Raw genomic sequence first — 24,075 nt, 5'->3', positions numbered from 1 at the left:
TCATGTCATCTCAACAAGAACAAATTAAGTTGTTGAATTTCATATAGATCATTCATGATTCAATTACATTCATAGAAACATGAAATTGTTGTGTTCAAATTACAAGCTAGACTTTTTTAATGTAACAAACCCCCAATTTACTTTTTTCAGTAAACCAAAAAAAGTAGAGGCGGCTGCTCGACTTGACTGAGATGGATGTCTTCCTGAAACCACGATCCAAAGCGTGCGAGACTGAAATCCCGTGCAGTGTCATGAGATTTAACATTGCTATATTATTGACTTACTTCACTCGAACATGATATGAACAATTTAATCTACCTGCTCTGCATATTATGTAGTTTCTACACTATAGAGTTACACTTAACTTTAAAGCATGAGACACTTGTGTTAAAAAAACGCAATATGCTTACATAAATCCAAGAGCTGGCCAGTCCCTTTTTTTCAGTGTAGTCAGTTAAGTAGCAGAGGAGGTTGTTAGTCAGTTTCAACTGCTTTGATGTTCATGAAATTAACAACAGCTGCACTAAATGGGCAACAATGAGACAAGCCACAAAAGAAGAATGGTTTCACAGGTGGGGCCACTGAGATTTTCTCTCTACCACTCTGTGTGCCAAATCACCAGATTAATGACTATCAGTCATATCTTATCCTGTTTAGTTTCTTATCCAGAAAATCATCATTTGATAACAGTTTTGTCATGATAGGAGTCATTATCTGTAGAAGAAAAGTATGATCCATGAAACACCCAGTTTAAATTAGTTGGATTTGGCTAGCACCATCCCTTTCATATGAATGAGCAGAAGAGAAATGTCCCAATCATGCCCTCTCTCTTTAGTGGGCCACTGGGATCGGAGGAGGCAGGTCCCAGCGGTCGGACTTTCTGGACTGTAACATCACATCGTTAGTATTGTTATTGCTGTGTAGGTGAATAAACGTACTCTCGTCCTGAATGGCTGCCTGTGTGGTCCTTGTCACAATGTAGTACTACACAAAGGAAGACGATAGAGTTAAGTTTAGTATTGTACGATGCAAGTAAATACCAAGATCATGGCTCACTCACTCTCATTCTCACCTCCATAGTCTCCATGAGTTCACATAGATCATTCATCTAAATTTAATACAAAAATAATAAATAAGTAAATTTTACATTTAAAACCTTTAAATCAGAAAGTAAAAGACTGTCCCGGAAGATACTAAGATATGTCATTGTGCTGAAAGATAGAAGTCAATCAGTCAGCGTCAAATGAGGGAAGTATACAGAGTATACCTGCATAACTTGTCTTTGGGAAACCTGACAGGGAAAGATACAGTGCTAGTTTGTTCTTGGCATATCGGTGAAATATGACATGCATAGCTTTGTTCTCTTCAGCACCCTCTGCTGGTCATAGTGGGACTACTCACAAGCTAATATTTTGGTGGAGATTTTTTGTTTCTGTTGGTGGAGAAAACAGGAAACAGGAAGCTGGCTGCGTTGCTGCTTTGCAGACTTGTTGCTTGTGAGTAATAATGGTACAACATGTTTACAAGTTTAGTTAATTTCTAAACAAATCTGTGTGATAGAAATGCACTATTTATTCTATCTGCAGTCTTATTCTATACCAGGGGCGATTCTAGGATCAGAGCTTTGGGGGTGCTGAGCACCCAGAGAGCTGCCCAGCCAGGCAAAATAAACTTTACACATTACGATGAGACTTCTTCCCTGTCTCTGTCAGTCCCTGCATCCTTAAATATCTCCAGTTGTCCCAAGTTCTCTATGACTGTCTCCCTGGTGCATTTAAACCCCTGTTCCTCCCTGTTGTCGTCTGTTGTCTTCGTCTCCATTATCAGTCATCATAATTTTACCATCTCTGTGCAAGTCTGCAAATTCCTTTATTAAATCATAAGATTCTTAAATTCATCAAGTCTCTCTGTGCCTGGGTCCTCGTCACAAAACATGACATCACTGTTTTTGTCACTGTACATTTTAACACAATTTAATCCCCAAATTTTGAAAAGTCTGTAACAAAACCATCAAATCTGATAAAGTTTATTTAAATGCTGCCAAAGAAGAATGGATTGGAATAAAAAAAGAAAAAACATACCCTAGTTATTATCTATACTTTTGTTGTTGAAATGTTACGTCTCAACCAAGTACTGTATGCTTTTTATATTTTTAGTAGTGTGTCACAAAAACAGCAAATATTGTCAAAAAAGTAAGAAATCTTTGGGGGTGCTTTGATTAATTTTGGGCTGAAGTACCCCCAAAATGGGCTAAAATCGCCCCTGTTCTATACAGAAACTGGGTAACCAATAGGAGTTAAGCTAAGTATTTGATCATAGTCCTGGGCCCCTTCCCAATGCTTAACTGGCTCTTTTTCATTTTCACTCTTCATTCAAAGGCCCCATATCTACTCATAATGCAATATTATAGGTTTGTGAGATTTTGATCAATTTGAGGTGTTATGTGAGCTGTGAACATCTGGAGTTGCTTGCTGCTGGCATTTTACCATTGTGCAAACAGCGGGGATTCTTTTGTAAGTTTAGTAACCACTACTGTTACTTGTTTTCTTTAAAGTATCCATGTTTCACTGTTTCAAATGTGTTACTAGATTTGATCATTTTAATTAACATCATATGTTATCAGATTTCAGACACACCTCCATCAGCAAAACCGTTCTGGGCAACTGATGCTTTCCACACGCCTTCAGATTCTCCAGCTAAAAAGGTATTCCCCCTCATTTTCTGTTTTATAACCGTAGTTTAATTTCAACATCCAACAGCTTAAACCCAAACCAGGTCGATATGACCGACGTCGCACTGGTCTTCTTTATGAGCACCACCTCCTCCTCCCCACGTGCAATCTAACTCGTTTTTCCTGCACTAAACTACACAGTATTTTCATGCAACTTTTAAATATCACAGTTAGTGTACCTCAGTTTGTTCACAATATGAAACATATCATATGTGTAGACCCAATATCTGATTTAACAGCATCACACACACACACGCACACACACATTACTGTTTGGGGTAAAACTGATTTGAAGTTTGAAGACCAGCAGCAACGTAAAATAAATGAAATATATCAAAAGTAATGAGTCTGCTTTGAAAATGTAAAACATTTGAAACTTCGTTGTACCAAGAGAAAATACATTTTATTGCTTAACCTTGAAACACATTTCATTAAATGCTTAAGAACAACATGTGCCCCCTCTATCATTCCTTGATCAGCCTCTCCACGACACAAATGAAGACCTACTGACGGAGGAGCTACAGAGCAACGAAGTTCAGCACTTTTGGTTTGTTAGTGCAACTCATTGTCAAAGTGATGAAAGGTTTAAATCGAGAATTCTCTAGAAATTATCATCGCACATGTAATTCCCTCACATTCCTGGCCTACCACAATAAGGAATGCCAATTCAACACAGCCCAACTTGCTCAAACAGGGAGATGTACTATGGTTGGGTTAAAGCAAATCTTCTGCAGGAGGATCGTTATATCATTGGGGTCCTTAAGGACTAGAAAAGCGCTATACAAATGCAGGCCATATATACACAATCTGACAATAGAGGAACTACCCGATCAAGCTCATACAGACACAAATGTCTACAGTGTGAACATGGAAGATGTGCGGTATGGATACCTGAAAGCAGCAGAAAAAAAGTCCTCAAAAACAAAAGAGGTGGTTGCCTCAAGGGTCTGTCAACAGATGTGAAGCATGCTTTAGTCTCACCTGAGTGTGTTGCAGTTTTCCATGACAGATCAAGGAGGTATGGATTCTTTGCTTTACACTAAAGAAGTGAAGCAGGTTCACTTTCACTCATATTAATGACCTGATCAACTCCCTGTATGACCTTTAAATTTGTGGCAGTTATGAAAGATATGAGTAAGTGTTGGAGCCAGGGTAGGGAGGGTGATGCGTCAGTGAGTGCTTATCAGTATCAGTATACTGTATGTATGTGTGTGCGTGTCCATAGTTCAGCTGAGACAGTGTCCTTCGCCCTGCCAGGCTAAGTAAACAGTCTTCCAGCCAACCCAGGTGGCCTTGCAGAATGGGAAGGAACAGACTAAACACAGTCGTTATCAGGGAGTTTTTGTTTGGCTCCAGCCTTGAGCCCACAGCTGGCACCAAAGGGGTAGCCGGATTATGATGGTAATTTTTCTTTTGCGACAACTCATGAGAATTTCTCAATCTCCCGTTGGAGAACCGCGAGCTTCCCGATGATGGTATCAAACTTGCTGGTGTTTTCATTCTTTTGCCCAAACAGCCGATTCTGAGAACTCACAACTGCAGTGAGCTGTTCTGCGATGCAATCCAACTTTCGCTCAAGGGTGTTATTTTGAGCAGGCCTCTCCTTGATGTATCCCAATATACGTTCAGAGGTGTTATTCTGAGTATTTACGGCAGCTGTAAGCGTCTCCAAGGTCTTAACCATTCTGCTTTCGAGCCCGTTCTGAGAAGTCGCGCCTCGTCCCATCGTTTCAATCCCAGCGGGCAGCTTTGGGGGGGTTTGAACAGCCAGTTCTGCTTTCTTAATTCTCTGATAAGCCAGGGCCAAGCCAGCTCCGATCAGCAAGAACCCTGCTGTCATGGTTCCGAATAGGTAGATATCTTCAGCGTCCTCGATCGACAGTCCCTCCAAGCACACGACCCTCCATTTCTGCCACCCGTCCATCGTTTATCCGGCAGGGAAAGTCCCTCCAGGGCACTCGGGCTCTCCCGAGCCCAGACTTCTCATTGAGAAAAGGGTGTCAATAGCATTCAGAGACCAGCTGATCAAATCCATAATTCTCTTTAGGTTTTAGAAACAGACTGTGAGAGAGTGTTCCAGGGAAAGTAATACAAAAAACACGAGACTAGAAAGGACATAAGCAGGGAAGATAAGGGAGAGGAGAAAAAGTGCGTCCGCCTCCTGCGAGAGCCAAAGAGCAAGAACAAGAACAACATCTTGAACTAAATAATGAAAGACACAAAGTCACAGATAAAACCCCCAAACAGCAGAAAATGTGTGCAAACTAAATAAACGACATTGTAAGTAAGCAATCTGCCAAGCCAAAACAAGTCAGAGGCAGCACGTACAACCTAAAGACAAATCTTCATCTGATGAAGAGGCAAAGACAAAAAAGGACATGAAAACAACGATATGCCAGCTGTCCTGAATTTCAGATGAGATGGCTATGAAAACTCATTAGGCTGAAAACTGTCATTACCACAAACAGAAATTATTATTTTGCAAATCCTCATATTGAAGGAAAAATAAAAGCCCATAAGGTGAAGAGGTACTCTGTTTCCTGATCAACAGATCAAAATATGTTAGAAATGGTCACATTGTTGCTACTTGCTTGACAGGGAAATTTGTCCATGTTTGTGACAGGGAATGCGCAACTCCTTGTAATTTCCAAAACAAAGAATGCAAGAGTGGATCTGTCACAGTTGTGACAGCCACCTAAAAAAAAAGCAGTGTCACACATTTTAGCACTAGCACCCATTCCAGCTGAACCGAGTGAATTAAATATACTTAAACAACAACTGATTGCTAAAATTCTTCCATTTGCCTAAATCATCGCATTGCCCAAAGGACAGCAAAGAGTAATACGTGGGGCTGTTTGTTTACCATCAGATGTAGTAAGTAAACTTGCTCCAAAGACCCAGCAATGAAGGCCAGCTCCTGCAAGTAAAACTGAAAAGGCACATCAGGTACAAAGGATACCAGCACTTCTACACTGAACACGAAGAATGAAGAATGAATGTACAGATACAGGGTACACAGCCCAGAAACTCAGAAAACCAAATTGTGCCAGAAAGGAGAACCACTGAGGATACAGCAGCTGAACTGCTTGAGCCATCTAACAACGTAAATGAACAAATAGAGCATGAACAGTCAAATTCAAATGAAGAGCCATTAAAAGATATGGAGAAGGAAAAGGAGGAACTTCGACCTGGTCTTGCTCTGGACACCACCACATATAGCACAGGAAATGTTACCATATGGCAAAGAAATTTTTACCTTTGCACCTGCCCAAGGAAATGAACCTGTTGGCTTTTTCTCTGTTCCTAAACTTGAAGCCATGACCTTTCTTGTGCAGTTTGCAACTGGACAGAACACATTAGATAAAGCCAGACAAATTAAACTGTCCCCAAGCATGTAGTTTAATTCACGGCTGTTCTCTGCAGATACACGCTTTGCAACTTATTCTTTTCACAGTTTGTGACAGAAACACACATGGCTACAAACAGCATGTCAATCCAATTGCACAAAAGTAAGGCAATCACCAAAGATGAATCTAAAACTCTAACAGAATGCTTCAGAATAAAGATGAAGTGGTGAAATTGATAGATAACAAAGATGAACACGCTTCATCAAACCTCTGAGAGGTACTCCAGCCCAGCGGTCCCCAACCCCCGGGCCTCGGACCATTACCAGGCCGCGAGAGTTGAGGCTCAGGTGTGAAATGTATGGTTTTCAAGGGTTTTTTATTGGTTTTCCTGGGTCTTTTCACGTGTGTTATGAATAAATCTTCTTTTTTTTCGGTACCGGTACTAGTTTTATTTTGTTGTATTTATCCGCGACAACTTAAAGGCCGGTCCATGAAAATATTGTCGGGCATAAACCGGTCCGTGGGGCAAGAAAGGTTGGGGACCGCTGCTCCAGCCTATTGGGAGAAGGTCACTGAAAGATATCCATGCTATGGACAGCTAGGATAGCCAACTTTTGTTCCTGACATTTTCGACTGCTGAAATAAAATGGCCTGAGGTTGTTGAGGTCATAAAAACTCAACAAAGTGAACAAGTGGAGTTTTCAGAGCTTGACTGGAATTCAAAGTGTGAAATTCTCTGATACAAACCTGTCACTGTCATGCGCATGTTTGAAAAGAGAATCGATGCCCTAATGACAAATCTGATCCTGTCCCCTGCACAGCCCATTGGTGAAGTAGAAGGTGACTTCAGTAGAATGGAGTTTCAGGCTAGAGGAAGCCCTCATATCCATTTAGTGGTTTAGGTCAAAGATGCACCTGAATTAGGAAGTGACCTCAAAGACCATGTGTACAAAGTTATTGACAAGTATATAACATGAAAGATGTCAGACCAAAATACCCAATGCTAAACTTTCTTCTGAGAAACACACTTGTCTGGATCCTCTCATTCTCCCTGCAGCTGGAACAATACAGCAGACACGTCTCTTACACAAACCATACAGACATGGCAAAGGTAAATGGTGGTGGATTTGCACTGTACTATAAGAAAACTCTTAGAGCTGAGGCCTGAAAATACCTGCAAAATGTGACTGACCTTGAATTTGTTGTCCTCAAAGTTGAATCACCAGTCAGAGCTTTGACTGTATACAGACCACCAAATTACAGCCACAACAGGTTTTTACCACGAATGCAAAACCTGTTGGACTCATTGAACATGACGAATCACCAACCAGTCACTGTTTGTGGAGACTTATGAGAAGAAGGAAAAAAGCATCTATGAAATGTTAGTCACAACGTATTGCTCCTGCAACTACCTAAAAACACATGCTGATTGATCGCCTTTACATATCACAGACATACGCATGCCTCCAATCAGGTGTTCTCAATACATATCCCAGTTATCACAGCTTCATTTACTGTGTTCTTCACTAAAATAAATCATCAATTTCATTTATACGTTTCACTTTTTCAGTGGTTCAGAGTGTAAAGTTGGTGGGTTTGTTTGTTTTTTGTTTTGTTTGTTTTGCCATTTGGTTCAATTGTTCACTATGACATCTACATGATGATGTTCCATTCCACATGATTATTTACCATGCTAGACAATGAAATTCCATTCTGCATGATAAAATGCCATTTTATACAATGACATTCCATTGTATATGATGACATTTCATTCGGCACTGTGACATTCCATACTTGAGTATGTTTCATTGGACAAGATGAAATTTTCTTGCATATTTTGACGTTCTATTTTAGACGATAATGTTACATTCTGCATGATAAAATACGACTCTTCATGATATTCCATTCTAAATGATAACATTCTTGTATAAAAGGCCACAAAGTTCATATAATAGTTTTATTGGTGTTTATAAGTTTATATAAGTTCATTTAATGTTCAGTCTTCTGTCAGTTTGGGCCGGCCCACCTTCTAGTGACATCACCCGGTTAGTAGGGTGGGCAGTTTAATGTCGGATGAGCAGTGTTGGTCCGGAGGGGGTGCACTGATTCCTGGGGAAAGTTATGTGTGCGTAAATGACAAGTAAGTAGTGACCTGTGTTGTATTTTGCCTTTGTTTGTGTCAGTACTGTAGTATGTTACCATTTAGGAGCTAATTTAGTCCATAGTTGGAGCGGTAGGCCACGGACACACACCTATGTACACCCGCTGTGTTTACAGCCCCAGAAATTGAGTGGTGACAATATACTGCCTCAAACGGAACCTCAAGCTCCCTTCTTTCATACTCTGGGACAACTTGGCCTTAAGTGGTGTTCTGGCCGACACACCGGGGTGACCGTAGTGCTCAAAGACTGAATCAGTGCCACAGCCGTGCCTATCTTTGATATCTCCACTACAATTCTATTCAACCTGATCGAAGGAGCTTAAAGAGAAAAGTGAATGGACTTCTTTAGTTTTTTGAAGATGTTTCAAGAAACCTTTTAACGAGAAGTCTCTTCTGTCACATTTGCTGGTACTACACTCAATAGGCAGGACTCTGTACTGTGCAGTCAAACAGTCAGTTATACTTTATAAAGTCTTATTTTTCCCCATGTGACCTTTTTCCTAGCTGTCGACATTGTTCCAATATATGACCATCCTGTGCACAATACAGACAGGAAAAAGCTTGATTTGACAGGAGACTTTTCATGTTTGAACGAAGCAATTTTACAGTCATCCTTAAGAGAAACATGAGTGACAAAGCTGTTTCTTTTAAACTGTGATTTTATTTGAGATTTAATAGGTTTTATGATTCCCTTTGCAACTATAAATCCTGTATATCTCCAAAAACTGGGTCTGGTATAATCCTAATCTGATGTTCAATAAAGTTACCAATATCTAGAAGACATGCTCTTTGGTCAGTCCTCTCAAGAATCTTGTTTGTGTTTATTCTCCATTTTTCTCTCAGTTTGAATGGAAACTTCTGAATCGGAATTTTCATGTTAGCTAGCATGCTTAACTCTTCCAAGTACTACTATTCCTCCATAGCATTGCAACATTCCTGAAGGAAGAGTCCATATGCTTTTAATGTTTTAGCAAGCATCCTCTCCTTTAATATTGGGCCAACCAGTGACCTAGTTTTAAATGCTCCAGGAATCCTGTTGTTTTATGCAGGTTATTTGAATGGGAACAGCATGTAAAAATGTAAGGAACATGTAGGCTGAAGAGGCACAGTGTCAGTTTTGTGACCCTGTCAGTTGTTACCAAAAGTATTTTTGCCACTGGCCTTATGGCATGTGTATTTGTCAAAGTTTCACTTTCAGGAGAAGAATATTTAAATTATATTTAAATTAAAGTAAAGTAATTCCAAATAGGAATTAAAAAAATCTGTGGCACACAGTTATCTTGAAAATTGTATATATTTTATGACAACGTGATCCACAGACAATGTTTGAATTTAGTGTGGAATTGGTCACCAGAAAGACATGCCATCCAACCACCACAATAGTGTTACTCTTATTTGCCTAATGCGCATTGTGACAGTGATTACTGCACTCTGCAAATGTCTCACATGGTCTTTACCCATGTAAATTTTAAGAAAAGTGTGTTGAATTGAATGAATCGATTCTTTTAATTTTCATTTGTTCCGATCTTGCGCTCCTGCCTGGTGTAATTTGAGAGAGTTACTTTAATAGGTAGGGATAAAAAAAAAACAACTTAACAATGGATGGATTTGACTACAGATCCACTTTGTCACACTGCGGACATTAAACACACACTCATCAGAACTGATGTCTCGAAGCACAGAAAAGCAGAGAAGTAATTGCATTGCAAAGTGCACAAAGCATTAATGCAACAAAACTAAACAGTCATGTTGCTGTGTCATAAAGACTTTTTATGAGAAGGAAATTAACTTCATAACTTAACAACTAGTTTGTTGTTCAGCAGCAGCTCTGTCACAGCAAACCTCTGATGCAGCTCTTCAACAACAGCTACAAAATATTTTCAAATCTTTATTTGCATGTTCTGTGTAAGAAATATATGAAATACAAGGTTACTTTTTTACTGTAGAAAAAAAATAAAAAAATAAATAAAAATGTATAATCATGATCAAACATTATACAGAACACCCGATATAGAAGGGACTACATGCGGTGCTTTGCATTGCATTTAAGGCTTGGATGCTGCTTGGCCATGGAAACCCATTCTGTGAAGCTCTCTACGTGCTGTTCTTGAGCTAATCTGAAAGCCACATGAAGTTTGGCGGTCTGTAGTGATTCACTCTGCAGAAAATTGGTGATCCCTTTGGCCACTAACAGTTGAATGTTTAGTAGCGAGGAAATTTCATGACTGAACTTGTTGCACAGCTGGCAACCATATCACGATGCCACGCTCAAATTCTCTGATCTCCTGAGAACAACCCATTCTTTCACAAATGTTTGTAGAAGCAGTCTGCAGGTGCTTTATTTGATACACCTGTAGCCATGGAAGTGGCGTTTCTTTTCTTTCTTTTCATCACTTCCTGTAAAGTTGCTGCCGGGGTTGTTTAAATGCACTTATGGAGCGTCTTAGAGACTGATAATGGATATTGTTGAATTTATGAAGACTTGTACCTGCTGCTGAATTATATGGAGCACTGATATAATACTGCCCTGAATAATCCAATGTAAATGGTTTTCAAAGAATTTCTGTCACTTCCTCATTATGTTTAATATGCACGTGTGTATTATTATTATTTTTTAAATATTTACAGCTCATGTCACCCTTTCATTAAACCAAAATACAATAAATTTAGGTTGTTCTCTTTCCAACTCTTGTCCACTTAATTTGAGGTTGATATTACCAGCTCTGTTCCTCGTAAAAAACATTATTTTAGTCTTATCAGTTGAAAATTTAAACCCCCATTTATATGATCACTTTTCAACTTTTGTAACTGCTCGACATAACTTCTTCACAACAAACTAAATTTCTCTTCTTCTCCATGGTGCCCAATCATCTGGAAAAAATGAGAACCCAATTCCACAATCTGTAGGCTGGAGCCTATACCAGCTGCAATAGGACAAGAGGCTGGGTACACCAGGTTGCCAGTCTGTCGTGGCAGAGATCCATTCACACCTATGGGCAATTTTAAATCATATATATATATATATATACTACTAATACTATCACTACTACTACTATTAATAATAATTATTATTATTACAATAAGGTCATACTTGACAACGCAAAAGTAACTGTAATTTAAAAAAAAAAATTGACGCCTGGCTGTTATTTTGTGTAAAATTTGCGGATGTATTTAGCTGAATGAGCTGAATATTTAGTTCATTCAGCTCTGTTTGTTTACTGATATCGTTTTCCTCTCTATTAACGCCTAAATTCAAACTGACCAATCATAGTAAGAGACATGCAAATCATGGCCATCGTGTCACGCCCCGAGTTCGACAACCACCAATGGTTGACGACGTAGGCGGTGCCCAGAAGACAACAGCCGAGGATTCAAACTGAACATGGCTACAAGTAAAGCTGCAGATGAAAACACAGAAAAAAGAAGGTAAAAATAGATTTTTTATATTTTGTTGGTATTAACACAGACGAGGAGTTAGCATTTCTTACGCTTATTGCTGAACTATGGAGTTTTTAAACTGCTGAAAACGCGTTATGTTAATGAGAGTGATAAACTGCCACTCAACAAGCTTGGTCATTTTGTCGTCGTCGTAATGCAGTTTAAAACACCCACACATTATATTAGTTACAGTTTTGGAGCAATTTAAATGTATAGCTACGTCGGATACTAGTGGCAACATCAAGCACTAGCAATGTTAGCTGAGTGGCTTGAATGTACATAATGTGTTTGGGCTGATCTAATTCACATCAGCTAAAATGGATCTAGGTTAACATCTATAATATACACGTTATCACTGTCCCGCGTGTCTGTGTGTGCATTCACCTTCTTCAGAGGGTAAAACGAGCTAAATAACAAAGTAATCTTGTTTGCCGTAGCTTACTGTCTTAAAGTTCTTATCAAACTTTGCGTGAGATGTTGAATTTTGAAGATCAGATGTATAAGACAGTTTGTGTACACCTTATTGCTGTTTGTGTTTACATTTCCTTGGGTGAAACTGTGAATCCCAAATTGTTAAGGCCAGCTTGGATGGTGACTCACTGTTATGGGTGTATCAGCAAATAGTTGAACGAGACACCAATTCCAGAGCCCTTTGGATAAAAGTGCTATATCTAAATGTAAAGTGTCCTCCTCACACAAGCATGTGTTAACCTTACGCATCTCCTCCTCAGCAATACAGTGTACAGTATGGTGATCAACCATGAGGAATCTCCCGGGGCTTCTCGTGCTGGCCGACCACCAGTCATCTTCAACCCAGACTTTTTTGTCGAGAAACTCCGTCATGAGAACCCAGATGTTTTCCTGGAGCTGGTGCTCAGTAACATTACTAGACTAATTGATCTTCCTGGGTCAGAGTTTGCACAGCTTCTGGGAGAGGACAGCCCCAAGACCCCAACAGGCGGAAATGGAGGATTTTTCCGTTCTTTCAACTTTCTTAAACGCAAAGGTCAGACACTCAGCTAGGTTACGACTGTGGTGAAAACTGAAAACGCATGCAGAATATGCAAGTTTGTTGCATATATGTTGAGAGGTCTTTAATCTTTAGTATCTCCTCTTTCATGCTTTCACAGATAAGGGCCTTGTGTTTGGAACCTGTCTGACAGAAAGCTGCATGGCCCAGATGTACAAGCTTATTGATTACCTCAGTAAAAGTGAGTGATTTAAATGATATTCGCAGATTCCTTAAGCAGTTGTTAATACATCCATGTCCTCTTCGCTCATGTAGAAAGCAACTACACTGGCCGTGTTTCATTTGTGAAGAGGCTTCCTCAGTTTGTGCCCTCTTTTAGACAAACTCTCCTGAGGTCACAATCATGCAGTACCGTTTTGGATTCAGAGCAGACTAACAAGATAATCAGTTTTGAAAGTTTAGCACTGCAAATTTTATTTAATATGTACTATATGTTAACTCTTACTACACGTTTGCCACAACTTCTTCATACTGTTCAGATACATTGACAAAACACACTAAGTGCAAGCGCAAAGAAAAAACTGGCTTATTTTTAAAGCTTGAAATCTCCTGCTAAATGTGGTGATTATTAAAAGACTTTAACAGTCAGCATATTTTCAAATTGAATACGTGGATGCACCATATGCATTAACTGTTCCAATCAGCCATATTAAATAGGGTTGCACAATTCCTGCAAAACGATTACCATGATCATTTTGCATAGAAGTATTTCCATTTTCGGAAAAATAATTACAGAACAGGATAACGTCTGTTTTGTCTGAGTAAATTGGCCATTTTATTGAAGCCTTTGTGTCTCCGTGTGAGTAGTGGACACATAAAATGAGAATCACGATTTTTTGCTTAGAATTGAGATCACGATTCTCTCACGATTTTCTTTTCCAGTATAAATATTTATTGCACTTATTAACTGCACATCAACTTCGTAACAGTTGAGACTGAACATAAAAACAATAAATAAACATAAAAACAACAAATGTCTCACATTTTGTGGTTGCCACAAAATGTTGTACTGCTTGAAATTCCGTCTCCACCGTTGCTCGACACTGCGTGTATAGAAATAGTTGCAGGACGGCACTGTGTAGCGTTTGTCTAGGGTGTTGATCATTTTCCTAAATCCCTCGTTTTGCACAGTGTTGATGGAGCCATATCTTTGGTCAGGTGATAAGTAATAGCCTCCGTAATTTCTTTGTGCCTGCGGGAGTTCGACAGGTATAGGGAAGCGCTGTATAAGGTTCCCGTTATTGATGTTTGGGTGGTTGACCGGGACGGATTTTCTCCAGTCACTTTCTCGTCATCCCTGACGTGCTCTCTGTTGTTTTTTCCCTGCCAATTTTAGCAGCCAGCTTCTGTATCACGTGGTATAAGGCTCCGCCCTTGTCATTTGTTGAGCAGGAAGCGTGAGCGCTTGTTTTCATGCAGATTACCTCCCGGATCAAAATGCGGTACAATCGCTGTCGTCCTTTTTTTTTTTTAAATCGTTGTCATTTGGAAATGAGATCGCACATAAGTATGAATCGAGATCGCGATTTTCTAACGATTAATCGTGCAGCCCTACATCTTTGGCCACGTGGAGTGCAATTGCATTGGGGATTTCAGTTCATTGTTGCAAGCTAGTCGTTCTTGGTTAACATCACTTGCCCTAAATCCAAAATATTTCTGTACAATTCGGAAAATGATCTGTTTTGAGGGACAATCATTTTTCCTTCTGCGGTGCCAGACATTTGAATTCAGTTTTTTTGTAGCTGATCTGACTTTTATTTACTTGTGTTACTTGTTTTGATGCCATCCAGGAATGGTGAATCCTTAAACTGATCCAGAATGATGACATTCGATTATTCTGGTCTTGCACACTTAGATCTGCACGTTGAGGGACTGTTTCGGGTGCCTGGAAACAGTGTTCGACAGCAGGCCCTGAAGGAGCTCCTCAACAGTGGGGCCGATTTCAACCTGGAGTCTGGGGACTTTCATCCCAACGATGCGGCCACGCTGCTGAAGACTTTCCTGGGAGAGCTGCCGGAGCCCCTGCTGACACACAGACACTTTCATGCTCACCTCAAAATAGCTGGTAGGAATATAAACAAACACACATTTGGTTATACCTTTATTTTCTCACTTTAGAACAGAGGTACAATTCTCATTTAATAATTCTGTGATGTTTTTGGCAAAACATTTGTGTTTTTTAATTCATGGCCACTCTAATCTATTTTGTCTGTTTTAAATAACCTTTTTTCTAGACATGACTCTGTTTGATGAACAAGGCAACAAGACCACGATGCCCAACAAGGAGCGTCAGATTGAAGCCCTGCAGCTTCTTTTCCTGCTCCTACCTCAGGCCAACCGCTCACTGCTCAAACTGCTGCTGGACCTGCTTTACCACACCGCCAAGCAGCAGGACAAGAACAAGATGTCCTCCTTCAACCTGGCCCTCATGTTTGCTCCACACGTCCTCTGGCCTAGACATGTAAGAGTCTTAATTTACTCCATATTAAAGATTCTCAGAAAAAGAAATAAAAACTTTGCAAATTGTAGATCAAGAGTGTCTTGCTCATTTTGGAAGCTAAATAGTTTTTACATCAGTGGAGGATGGCGAGTATCCTGATGGATCCCACTGAAAACGTTACGTTCACATGAATAGAATCAAATGTTTGGGATATGCTGATGGATTTTAAGGGAATGCACATGTTTTGTAACACAGACTAAAAAAACCCACATTTTGTCTTTATTGGAGGGGCTTATATGTTGTTAGAACTTGGGCAATTTAAAAAAGCAGCATCAGTGAAAATAATAAATTCATACATTGAGGCTGATTCAAACCTAGAAAAATGTAACATGTAATCAGATCTTATATTACGGAGATTTGAAAAGCTTGTTAAATACATTTTGTTCTACATTTGCCTACATTTTCATGACAATATCCTATGAAGGTTAAAAGACCTGCATTTTTACACTGGTAAGATTTATATTTTCTTCATTCTGTTCTCCTGCTCCAGATGACAGCTGGTGACCTTAAAGACAATCTGAAGAAACTGAACAGCAGCATGGCTTTTCTCATCAAACACTCACAGAAACTCTTCAGGGTGATTATAGACAAGCGTGTGACTTAACAGCTGAACATTTTGAAAATGAATCAGGGTTTTAAAAATGTCATGTTACCGGTTTAGTGAGGCACGTCTTTCTGCTGTATGTTGTTCAGGCCCCAGTCTACCTGCGGGAATACGCTAGAATGCATTTCATTGGGACCAAGGCTCTGCAGACCAAGGTTAGTGAACCAAGTTCACATTATGTTGCATTTCTCCTGCTTTTGAATTTTGGAACAATGAATTAATTGAAAAGACAATAAAACTTAAAAGACAACTTTTAAGTTGTTTTCTTCACTTCCTCTTACTTTTTACAGTCAGTGAAAAGTATGGAGATGGTTATGCTCAGGTTTGGTTTTAGCAGGGCAGGTTTGATGTCAAATTGAGGCCCCAAATTGTACCTGATACATCCAAGTGTGATTATGTGTGAAACCTTAAAAAGCATTTAGAATAAATGGCTGCATTAATGTGCAGTAATGGCTCTAATACAACAGTGTGCCCTCAAGTGTACAGTCTGACTTGTCCTGTGCTCTGTCAGGATGATCTGGAGCTTCTGGCGAGCAGCAGCTCCCCTGCTCAGCGGACAGTACTACCTCTGAAGAGGGCAGCTGCTCTGGGCCCCGGCTCTCAGGAGCAGTGTCAGTCACCAGCTAACCAATATACAGAGGAGGCTTTGAAGGAGCTCTTCAGACACGTCCACCACAACATGCCAGACTCTGCCAAGAAGAAGAAACTTGTTAGACAGGTTCGCTTAAGGGTCTTCTTACTATACTAAAATCTGACAGCTCAGTTTCTTTTGAAATAAAATGTAATGTGATGTTTTTGTGTGCAGTTAGTCAAACAGACAAACTCTGGGACACGTACCAATGAGGGCGGCCAGGTCCCTCCAGCTCCCAGCAAGAAACACCCGCGTTCCCGCTCCTTTGGTGGCTTCATCAAGGTAATAAATGATTCTGGGAAGTCTTGAGAAATGAAGTTTAAGAATTAAACTTGATTTTTATGAAAATTTATATGCATTAACATAAAGAAGGAAGACGGTTCAGAAAACCTGTAAATATTATATAAATATTAAAAAAGGCATTACTGGAAAAATCAAAGAGCCTACAGGTTGATTTTTAGTGCTAATAATGAAGTTGTACATATCCATATGTAACCTTTGCTGTCTCTGACTGTTGCCCTGTGCTCCTCTGGTAACAGCGCAAAGCTCGAGGCGAGCAGCTGACAGCAGAGAGACGAGTCAGACACATCTCTCCTGATGCTCTCACCAGAACTGTACGAAAATCTGATAAAGAGAACGACATCTTACAAGCAGTAAGTCTGTTTTTGTTTTTCTAATGCCGGGCTCACACTGTGCGATTTTTGGCCCATTTTGAGCCGATTTTTGAATCGTGCGACCATTTTGGCAATCGGCCCGATTTTGGCCTTCATCGTGCGTCGTGCATCGTGTAGTATACGTGGGGTAACGAGAAGCGATTAACACCTCTCGACCAGCTCCCGATCATCAATCGCTTGGTCGTGAGGGTGTCACCGCAGTTTCTCACACTGCGCACGCGCAAACACAAATGTCAGCGAAAAAGACGGCGCAGCACGGCGGTGCAGCGTGTGATCTGGACACAAGCGTTGGAGGCACTTGTAGAACTTTAGAAAGCTCATCCGAGCCTTTTCGGTGTGGCCTCACAAAATCATCACGACCACAACAACCGTGAAAATAGTTGGATTTACATTGCTGCTCAATCACAGCTGCCTGATCATGTTTTTCATTAGCAATTTAGCAAAGTTGATGGCGGTGTGTCTGTGTGAGTGAAAGACAGAGAGGGAGAGCGAGCGACAGAATTTCTGTTATAACCTTCATTTTATGGACGCACAGTGTGAGCACTCGGGTCGCATCCGAGCATCGGGTCGTATAGTGTGAGACCTGCATCATGACCTATGAACTTCTAACCCCTGCGAGTCAATCGTACAGTTTGAGCAGGAGCTGAATCGCGCGACTGACAAAATCGCACAGTGTGAGCCCGGCATAACACTGACATTTTTGTATGAACCACAAAACGGGGGATCCCAAAATTTCACTTTTCCTTGTAAATATGATAACATCATGTGCTAAATGGTATTTAAAGCCAGGACTCTGTCATGTCAAACCGTGATACTTTTGTTTCGTGTGTGTGTGTGTGTGTGTGTGTGTGTGTGTGTGTGTGTGTGTGTGTGTGTGTGTGTAGGTGAACAGTCCTTTGAGCGGTCCTGTGTTGGGAAAAGCAGGACTGGTAGTAAAAAACCCAGATTTTGCTTTTCACAAAGACAAAGCTCTGAAGGTTTCCAAGGTATTTCATCATCCACCCGTCTTTGCTTAATATATATTTAAAAGTCAATGTTCAAATTTTAATTAATTATTTTTCTTCCAGGCGCTAATGAAAAACTGTTTATTGCAAATAATTCCATTTTTGTTTGTTTGTTTGTTTGTTTGTTTTTGTAGGAAGTTGCACAGGCTTTACTTTAAATGTGTTTTCATTTCCTATCTTTAATACTATGTATGAAGATTTATTACGTGCATTAGAGCAGCGGTCTGTCATGGACCGGTTTATGCCTGACAATATTTTCACGGACCGGCCTTTAAGGTTTCGCGGATAAATACAACAAAATAAAACTAGTACTGGTACCAAAAAAAAGAAGATTTATTCATAACACACGTGAAAAGACCCAGGAAAACCGAGTAAACGATAAAAACGATAACAAAATAACACTGAAAACCGATAAAAACCCTGAAAACTATACATTTCACACCTGAGCCTCAACTCTTGCGGCCCGGTACCAAACGACTCACGGACCGGTACCGGCCCGGGGGTTGGGGACCGCTGCATTAGAGTCTGTCACGTCTAAATGGGAATTTCATCTGCTTGTCTAGTTCATCTACTCTTCTCCAACCTAAAAGACTGAGCTTTTTAATTCGGAACCATCAGTGTAAACAAAGCATATTGGGCTCCATTACTAAATTGGGCTGTGGAATTAATCATGTTTTAATTTCATTTATGAATTTGGCTTTTAGTGACTATAAAAATGAGACGATAAAGAGGATGTGTCTCTTCTTCTTTTGGTTGCTCCCTTTAGGAGTTGCTACAGCAGATCGTCTTCCTCCATCTTACCCTATCCCAGCCCTCTGCATGTTCTCCGTCACTACATACTTGACTCTTCTCTGTGGTTTTCCTCCTTCCTGTCAGCTCTATCTTTACCATCTTTTGCGCTATACATGCACTATTCGTCCTTTGCACATGTCTAAACCATTTCAAGCTCGCTTCTCTTTGTCCAAACCACTCAGCTGGAAATGTCCCTCTCACACTCACTACTAATCCATTCTGATCTCTCCCAATAAATATCTGCTACTTCCTGTTCAGCCTCCTGTGATTTTTGTTAGTGCTACTGTCTCCAAACCAGCTCTTGTAAACTCTTGCTGCTCTCCTTCTGTCATCCTTGACGTATGTGTTCACCCACTCCACCCTACCTGCTCTCTGATCTTCACCTCTGTCCATTGCTGTGGATGGGTGACACCAGTTAGTGCAGGTAGATGTGTCTAACTCTGCTTCTTGCAGTGATAATGCAAGAAGCAGATAATGAATAATCATAATCACATCCATTTTAAACACTGATGGTTATAATTTTGTAGGTAATTGCGTTATTAGAAAATACTTGTTAATTTATAAAGGCACACATTTTGTTTTTGTAACGTATAATTCTGCTTTTGCATATTTCATGATTCCTCTGTATTATTGGTGGTTGTATAGGTGAAATAGTATTATGATTGAATGCCAGCATTAACATCTTTTATCCTTCCACCCTTCTTTCCACCTCTTTTTCTTCCCTCCATCTCTCAGAAGGACTCGCCCTCAGATTCCAGGCTGTGTTTCTCTCCTTCTCAGGAGATCTCCGTGTAAAGCCCCACACCTCCTCATCTCAGACAGGACTTTGGCAGTATTAACTTTATTGTTGCTTTTTTATTTTGTTGGTTTGTTTTCAGAGCATTTTTGATGCATAGCAGTGAAAAAATTAGTCAGTACGGCCAAATCAATGTCAGAAAGTCTCTTTGTCTACTGCACTGTTTACAAACTATTACAAACGTGCACGATAGTTTTTTTTTTTTTCTTTTTTAGCTTCCATCAGTGAAGATTAGATTTAAACAATGAAAACTGTTGGTCCTTCAGTTTAGTTGTTTGAATTGATTTCAACTAATTCAGGTGGGAAAAAAAAAAAGAGCTCAGATTAGCTGTTTATTTTGGTTATCAAGTGCAATATGAGCAGACTTGATAACCAGTTGCAGTGTGTTACAATTTGAACAGGAAAAAAAAGTCTGCTCCATCCAGTTTGATCTGCTGAATAATTAAATTTGCACATAAACGTTTTAAACCATTCGAACAGTGTCGCTTGCCACTAACCTCTGGGGTTATCACCCAGCTCTCCCTGAATGTGAATGGTATCGATCAATAACAGGATCCTGGCTTTGGTTTGGCTTTGCTGTTGGACCTGCTTGTGACTGTCATCACTTAACACTCTAGCTACTGTATCAAAATACATGACCACTAGATAGCTGTGTTTACAGTCTGTTGTATAGAATATGTATACATGTTGTACAGTATGTTGTTGTTTTTATATGTTTTTAGACTTTGTTTTTATAAACGTCATTAACATGTTTGGTACGTCGTATTTTAACTCTTGGGTTGCAGTAACTGGGTCATTTTTTATTTTTTTTTCCTGTGCTGTGCTGCTGATCCAGAATCAGTGAGCACGTCACCTTATTTTTCCCCCCAATATATGGAACCAGTGACTGGGATACTTTCACTGGTCAAATATGAAATGCTGCATTCTCTGAATGCTTTATGGGAGCTAAAATATATATTTTTTATTCTTCATATATATTGTGGCAGGTTCTTTTTCTTAAAGGTGCTATACTAATTCTATTAAGTTGAAAGTCCAGATGCTGCTTGCTTCATCTTGTGTTTTCCTACTTGTCAGTGTGGTGGTCTCCTGCTGCAGACAGACCCCAAATCCACAGTTTGCAGGGAGGGAAACATGGGAACTGCTGAGCAGTCACTAAACTTTCAAAATAAAATATTTGCACAGTGCCTTTTAATAAAGGTGGTCAAAGATTTGTTGGTTTAAGGAAAGTTGAAAGGATGGAGGGTTTGGCTTTGTTTGTATTATTTTTTTAAGGTTATTCTGATTAAGATGAGTAGTAATCTTTTACAGTCAGGTTCTTATTGTAATGGGTTTAGTGTCTTTGGCCTACTCTTGGGAAAGTACTTACTCTTATTACAGTAAGAAAGCAGCTACAGTTCATTTCTTTACCATTTTAATATCACAAAATGCTAAAACATGCCAGCACATAAGTGTGATTTACAGATGATTTATTTATTTTAGCACCAACGAGTCTGTAAACATGTTTGTCTTCAGAATATTTTTAAAAATCTGTGATGTCATAACACACATGACTTAATAAAACTATAACTCACACAAAAGTTAAAAGTAAAATTTAAGCAATCTATCTTCCTAGAAACTCTTAAAAAGGGTTGGTCAGTGTTCAAAGATCGGACATACACAGGCAATAAGTAATGTTATTTGCTTTGCCTTTTATTTGAGTGCACAAGTTGTTATGTTCCTTTTATTGTTTATTCTCTGATCTGTCGAGACAAAAGGAGATCAGCTTAACTGCTCAGTTCATTGTATTGTGAGTACGAGCACAACAGTTCCAGATTTTCAGATTATATTACTAGATTTTTTAATTACAAGTGCTGGTTTAAAATTTAGAGAATTGTGCAGTTGAATTTCCTAACTGAACAATTCTCCAAATCCATGATTTCTTTAAAAAAATGGTGTTGGAAAGCTGTTTCTGCTGTATCTTGTTTTGAAAGTACCGTGGATGTTGTTACAATGGGTTTGATGAAAGTGTATGAACTGTTGAACATCACTGATGGACACTGAAACCTTGCCTTCTCTTTGCTTTATAGAATTAACAGTCTTTAGAGACTAAATTTCCTTTTCACTTTTCTACAGTTTAAGGGGAGAATTTTTTAATTTTTGCTTGTTTGTTTTGATTTCAGATATGCCTCTCTGTGTTGGAAGACCGTCTTTATGATGTGAAACTGTTTTATATGTGAAACACAACACAATAGATGTTTTAAGTCTCAGTGTTGCGTGTCTGTTAGATAATACATGTGAAACATTTAGTCGACTGCTTGCTTGCGGTGCACGGTCACTGATGAGTTCTGTGTGTGCTGTGAGAAAGCTGGAACACTGATAAATCCAGGTTTTACTAAAGTGGGCGGAGCTTTAGTTTTTACTCCAGACGTTCGTGTGCACCTTATTCCTTTGTAATGGGGTGGGGGCAAACACACACACATGGTAACAGGTTACCTTTTCCTACTGAATTCATTATTGGGTTATGTTTTCTCAGTTGTCCAAGCGGTAACTAATCCATGACTATTGTTGTATCATGTGGTGTAAACTGTGGTAACCTGATTGTTTTTGTATTTTAGTGTAAAATAAGCTAAGTGTGTACAGTGGTTTCCTTGGTGGATTATCCACTTTGTATTAAAACCTCTGTTTTCTACAGAAAACTTGTTTGAGTTAATGTTTCAATTAGTGTTTCAGGCTGGAATGAATCTGAATTTGAAGCCTTCGCTGCCCAGCAGCAAACACACAGCACTCTTAAATGCAGTGACAGTATTGCAGTGACAGTATTTGCCCACTGAAGGGTGCTGTTGAATAATGCAGATGTCTGTCTCCAATTGTGTTTTCAGATTAATGACATTATAATAGCTTCTTGTGTCTTAGAAGCACTCATGAGCCAATTAAGGTTTTTTCTACATACAAATACACTTTAGCTTGTTACATATTGTTCACTGTTGCCATGAACAGTTTTTTCATGGCAGTATTACCTAGTATATTTCACTTCCCGCCCTCAGCGTACTCGGTGATCAGTTGTTGTTATCAATAAGTAAACGTAAGCACATATTTCCCATGAAATTGCCCATTAACATAAGATGAACTAAACAAAATTTTAGTATGGAAAACTAACCGAGCTTATCCCTGCAGTAATTCTTCTATTAATTACACATACAGATCTGTGATTGAAGATTACGACAAATTGAAATACAAAATTCTCAGTGCCATTTTCAAAAGATGTTGTTTTAATGCAGTTTTATTTCCTGTTTGCATATATTTCGTTAACTGCGCAGTGTGCTCCTTTAGTCCTGCACACAGACGAGTCAGAATATTACGACCGCCTGCCTGTTGTTCATGTCCCTGATGTGCAGTCCAAACAGTTTGGATATGGGACTGCTGGGGGTCCTGTCCTGTTTCCTGACACCAGGACTTTGGCCGTGTATCTTTTGGGTCAGTCGAACTAGATTCTGCTCATCTGGACGGTTTCAGTGGGAGAAACGTTTCGTCGCTCATCCAGGTGACTTCTTCAGTCTCAGCTGACTGCAGGTTTCCCCAACCTTATAAACAGTACATTTGCAAAATGACTGAAGCTAGACCACTAAATGAACAATGGGCTGTGAGGTCAGTTCCTGGATCATTAATATGCAAATTGTCATGACCATTGATCAACAACCACTGATCAATGGCCATGAGTACCATTCACAGAGAGTTGGAGAATGGCTGCAATCACATCATTATAAGATGGCGAAAGATGTACCCTTAGGCCACTTCCTCGCTTCAGAGATGGTCTTTCCCTTTTCACGTGAATGGTTTTCCCAACCATTTACGTGAGACTGATGCATTGAGTTTTTCCTTTCCAGTCACCTTTCTCACTATGTATTAACAGACCTCTCTGCATTGAATCATATCTGTTATTAATCTCTGTCTCTCTTCCACAGCATGTATTTTATCCTGTCTTCCTTCTCTCACCCCAACCGGTAGCAGCAGATGGCCCCGCCCCTCCCTGAGCCTGGTTCTGCCGGAGGTTTCTTCCTGTTAAAAGGGAGTTTTTCCTTCCCACTGTCGCCAAAGTGCTTGCTCATAGGGGGTCATATGATTGTTGGGTTTTTCTCTGTATCTATGAAGCGCCTTGAGGCAACTTTTGTTGTGATTTGGCGCTATATAAATAAAATTGAATTGAATTGACTGAAGAAGTCACTTGGATGAGTGATGAAATGTTTCTCCCACTGAAAACGCTACATCCAGATGAGCAGAATCAACCTTTTGGGATTTGCTTAGCTGGATGACTGAGCATGCATCAAGACATAGATTTGGGGAAATTTGCCTTTGTTCTGTCATTTCTGAGCAGTTTTGTTGACCCACCT

General features: G+C 39.7%; 1 protein-coding gene across 2 annotated transcripts; it reads left to right on the top strand.

Annotated features, from left to right (window-relative positions):
• The first annotated feature begins 11,534 nt into the window (after window positions 1-11,534).
• Window positions 11,535-21,573, top strand: arhgap19 (Rho GTPase activating protein 19). 2 transcript variants are annotated; one of them, XM_085163762.1, is made up of 12 exons: window positions 11,535-11,665; window positions 12,409-12,683; window positions 12,808-12,888; window positions 14,563-14,772; window positions 14,942-15,168; window positions 15,698-15,784; window positions 15,901-15,966; window positions 16,323-16,529; window positions 16,617-16,724; window positions 16,982-17,095; window positions 18,001-18,102; window positions 19,651-21,573. In XM_085163762.1, exons 1-12 carry the CDS (start codon window positions 11,622-11,624, stop codon window positions 19,705-19,707), a joined length of 1,578 nt encoding a protein of 525 aa, XP_085019888.1. In that variant the 5' UTR covers window positions 11,535-11,621; the 3' UTR covers window positions 19,708-21,573. The 2 variants fall into 2 exon arrangements, with proteins under 2 accessions (XP_085019888.1, XP_085019887.1); XM_085163761.1 differs by having other exon boundaries at window positions 19,648-21,573.
• Window positions 21,574-24,075: the final 2,502 nt, after the last annotated feature.

The sequence above is a fragment of the Neolamprologus multifasciatus genome, chromosome 6 (genome assembly GCF_963576455.1).
Source record: "Neolamprologus multifasciatus chromosome 6, fNeoMul1.2, whole genome shotgun sequence".
Taxonomy (NCBI): Eukaryota; Metazoa; Chordata; class Actinopteri; order Cichliformes; family Cichlidae; genus Neolamprologus; species Neolamprologus multifasciatus.
This window is presented reverse-complemented; position numbering and strand designations above follow the sequence as displayed.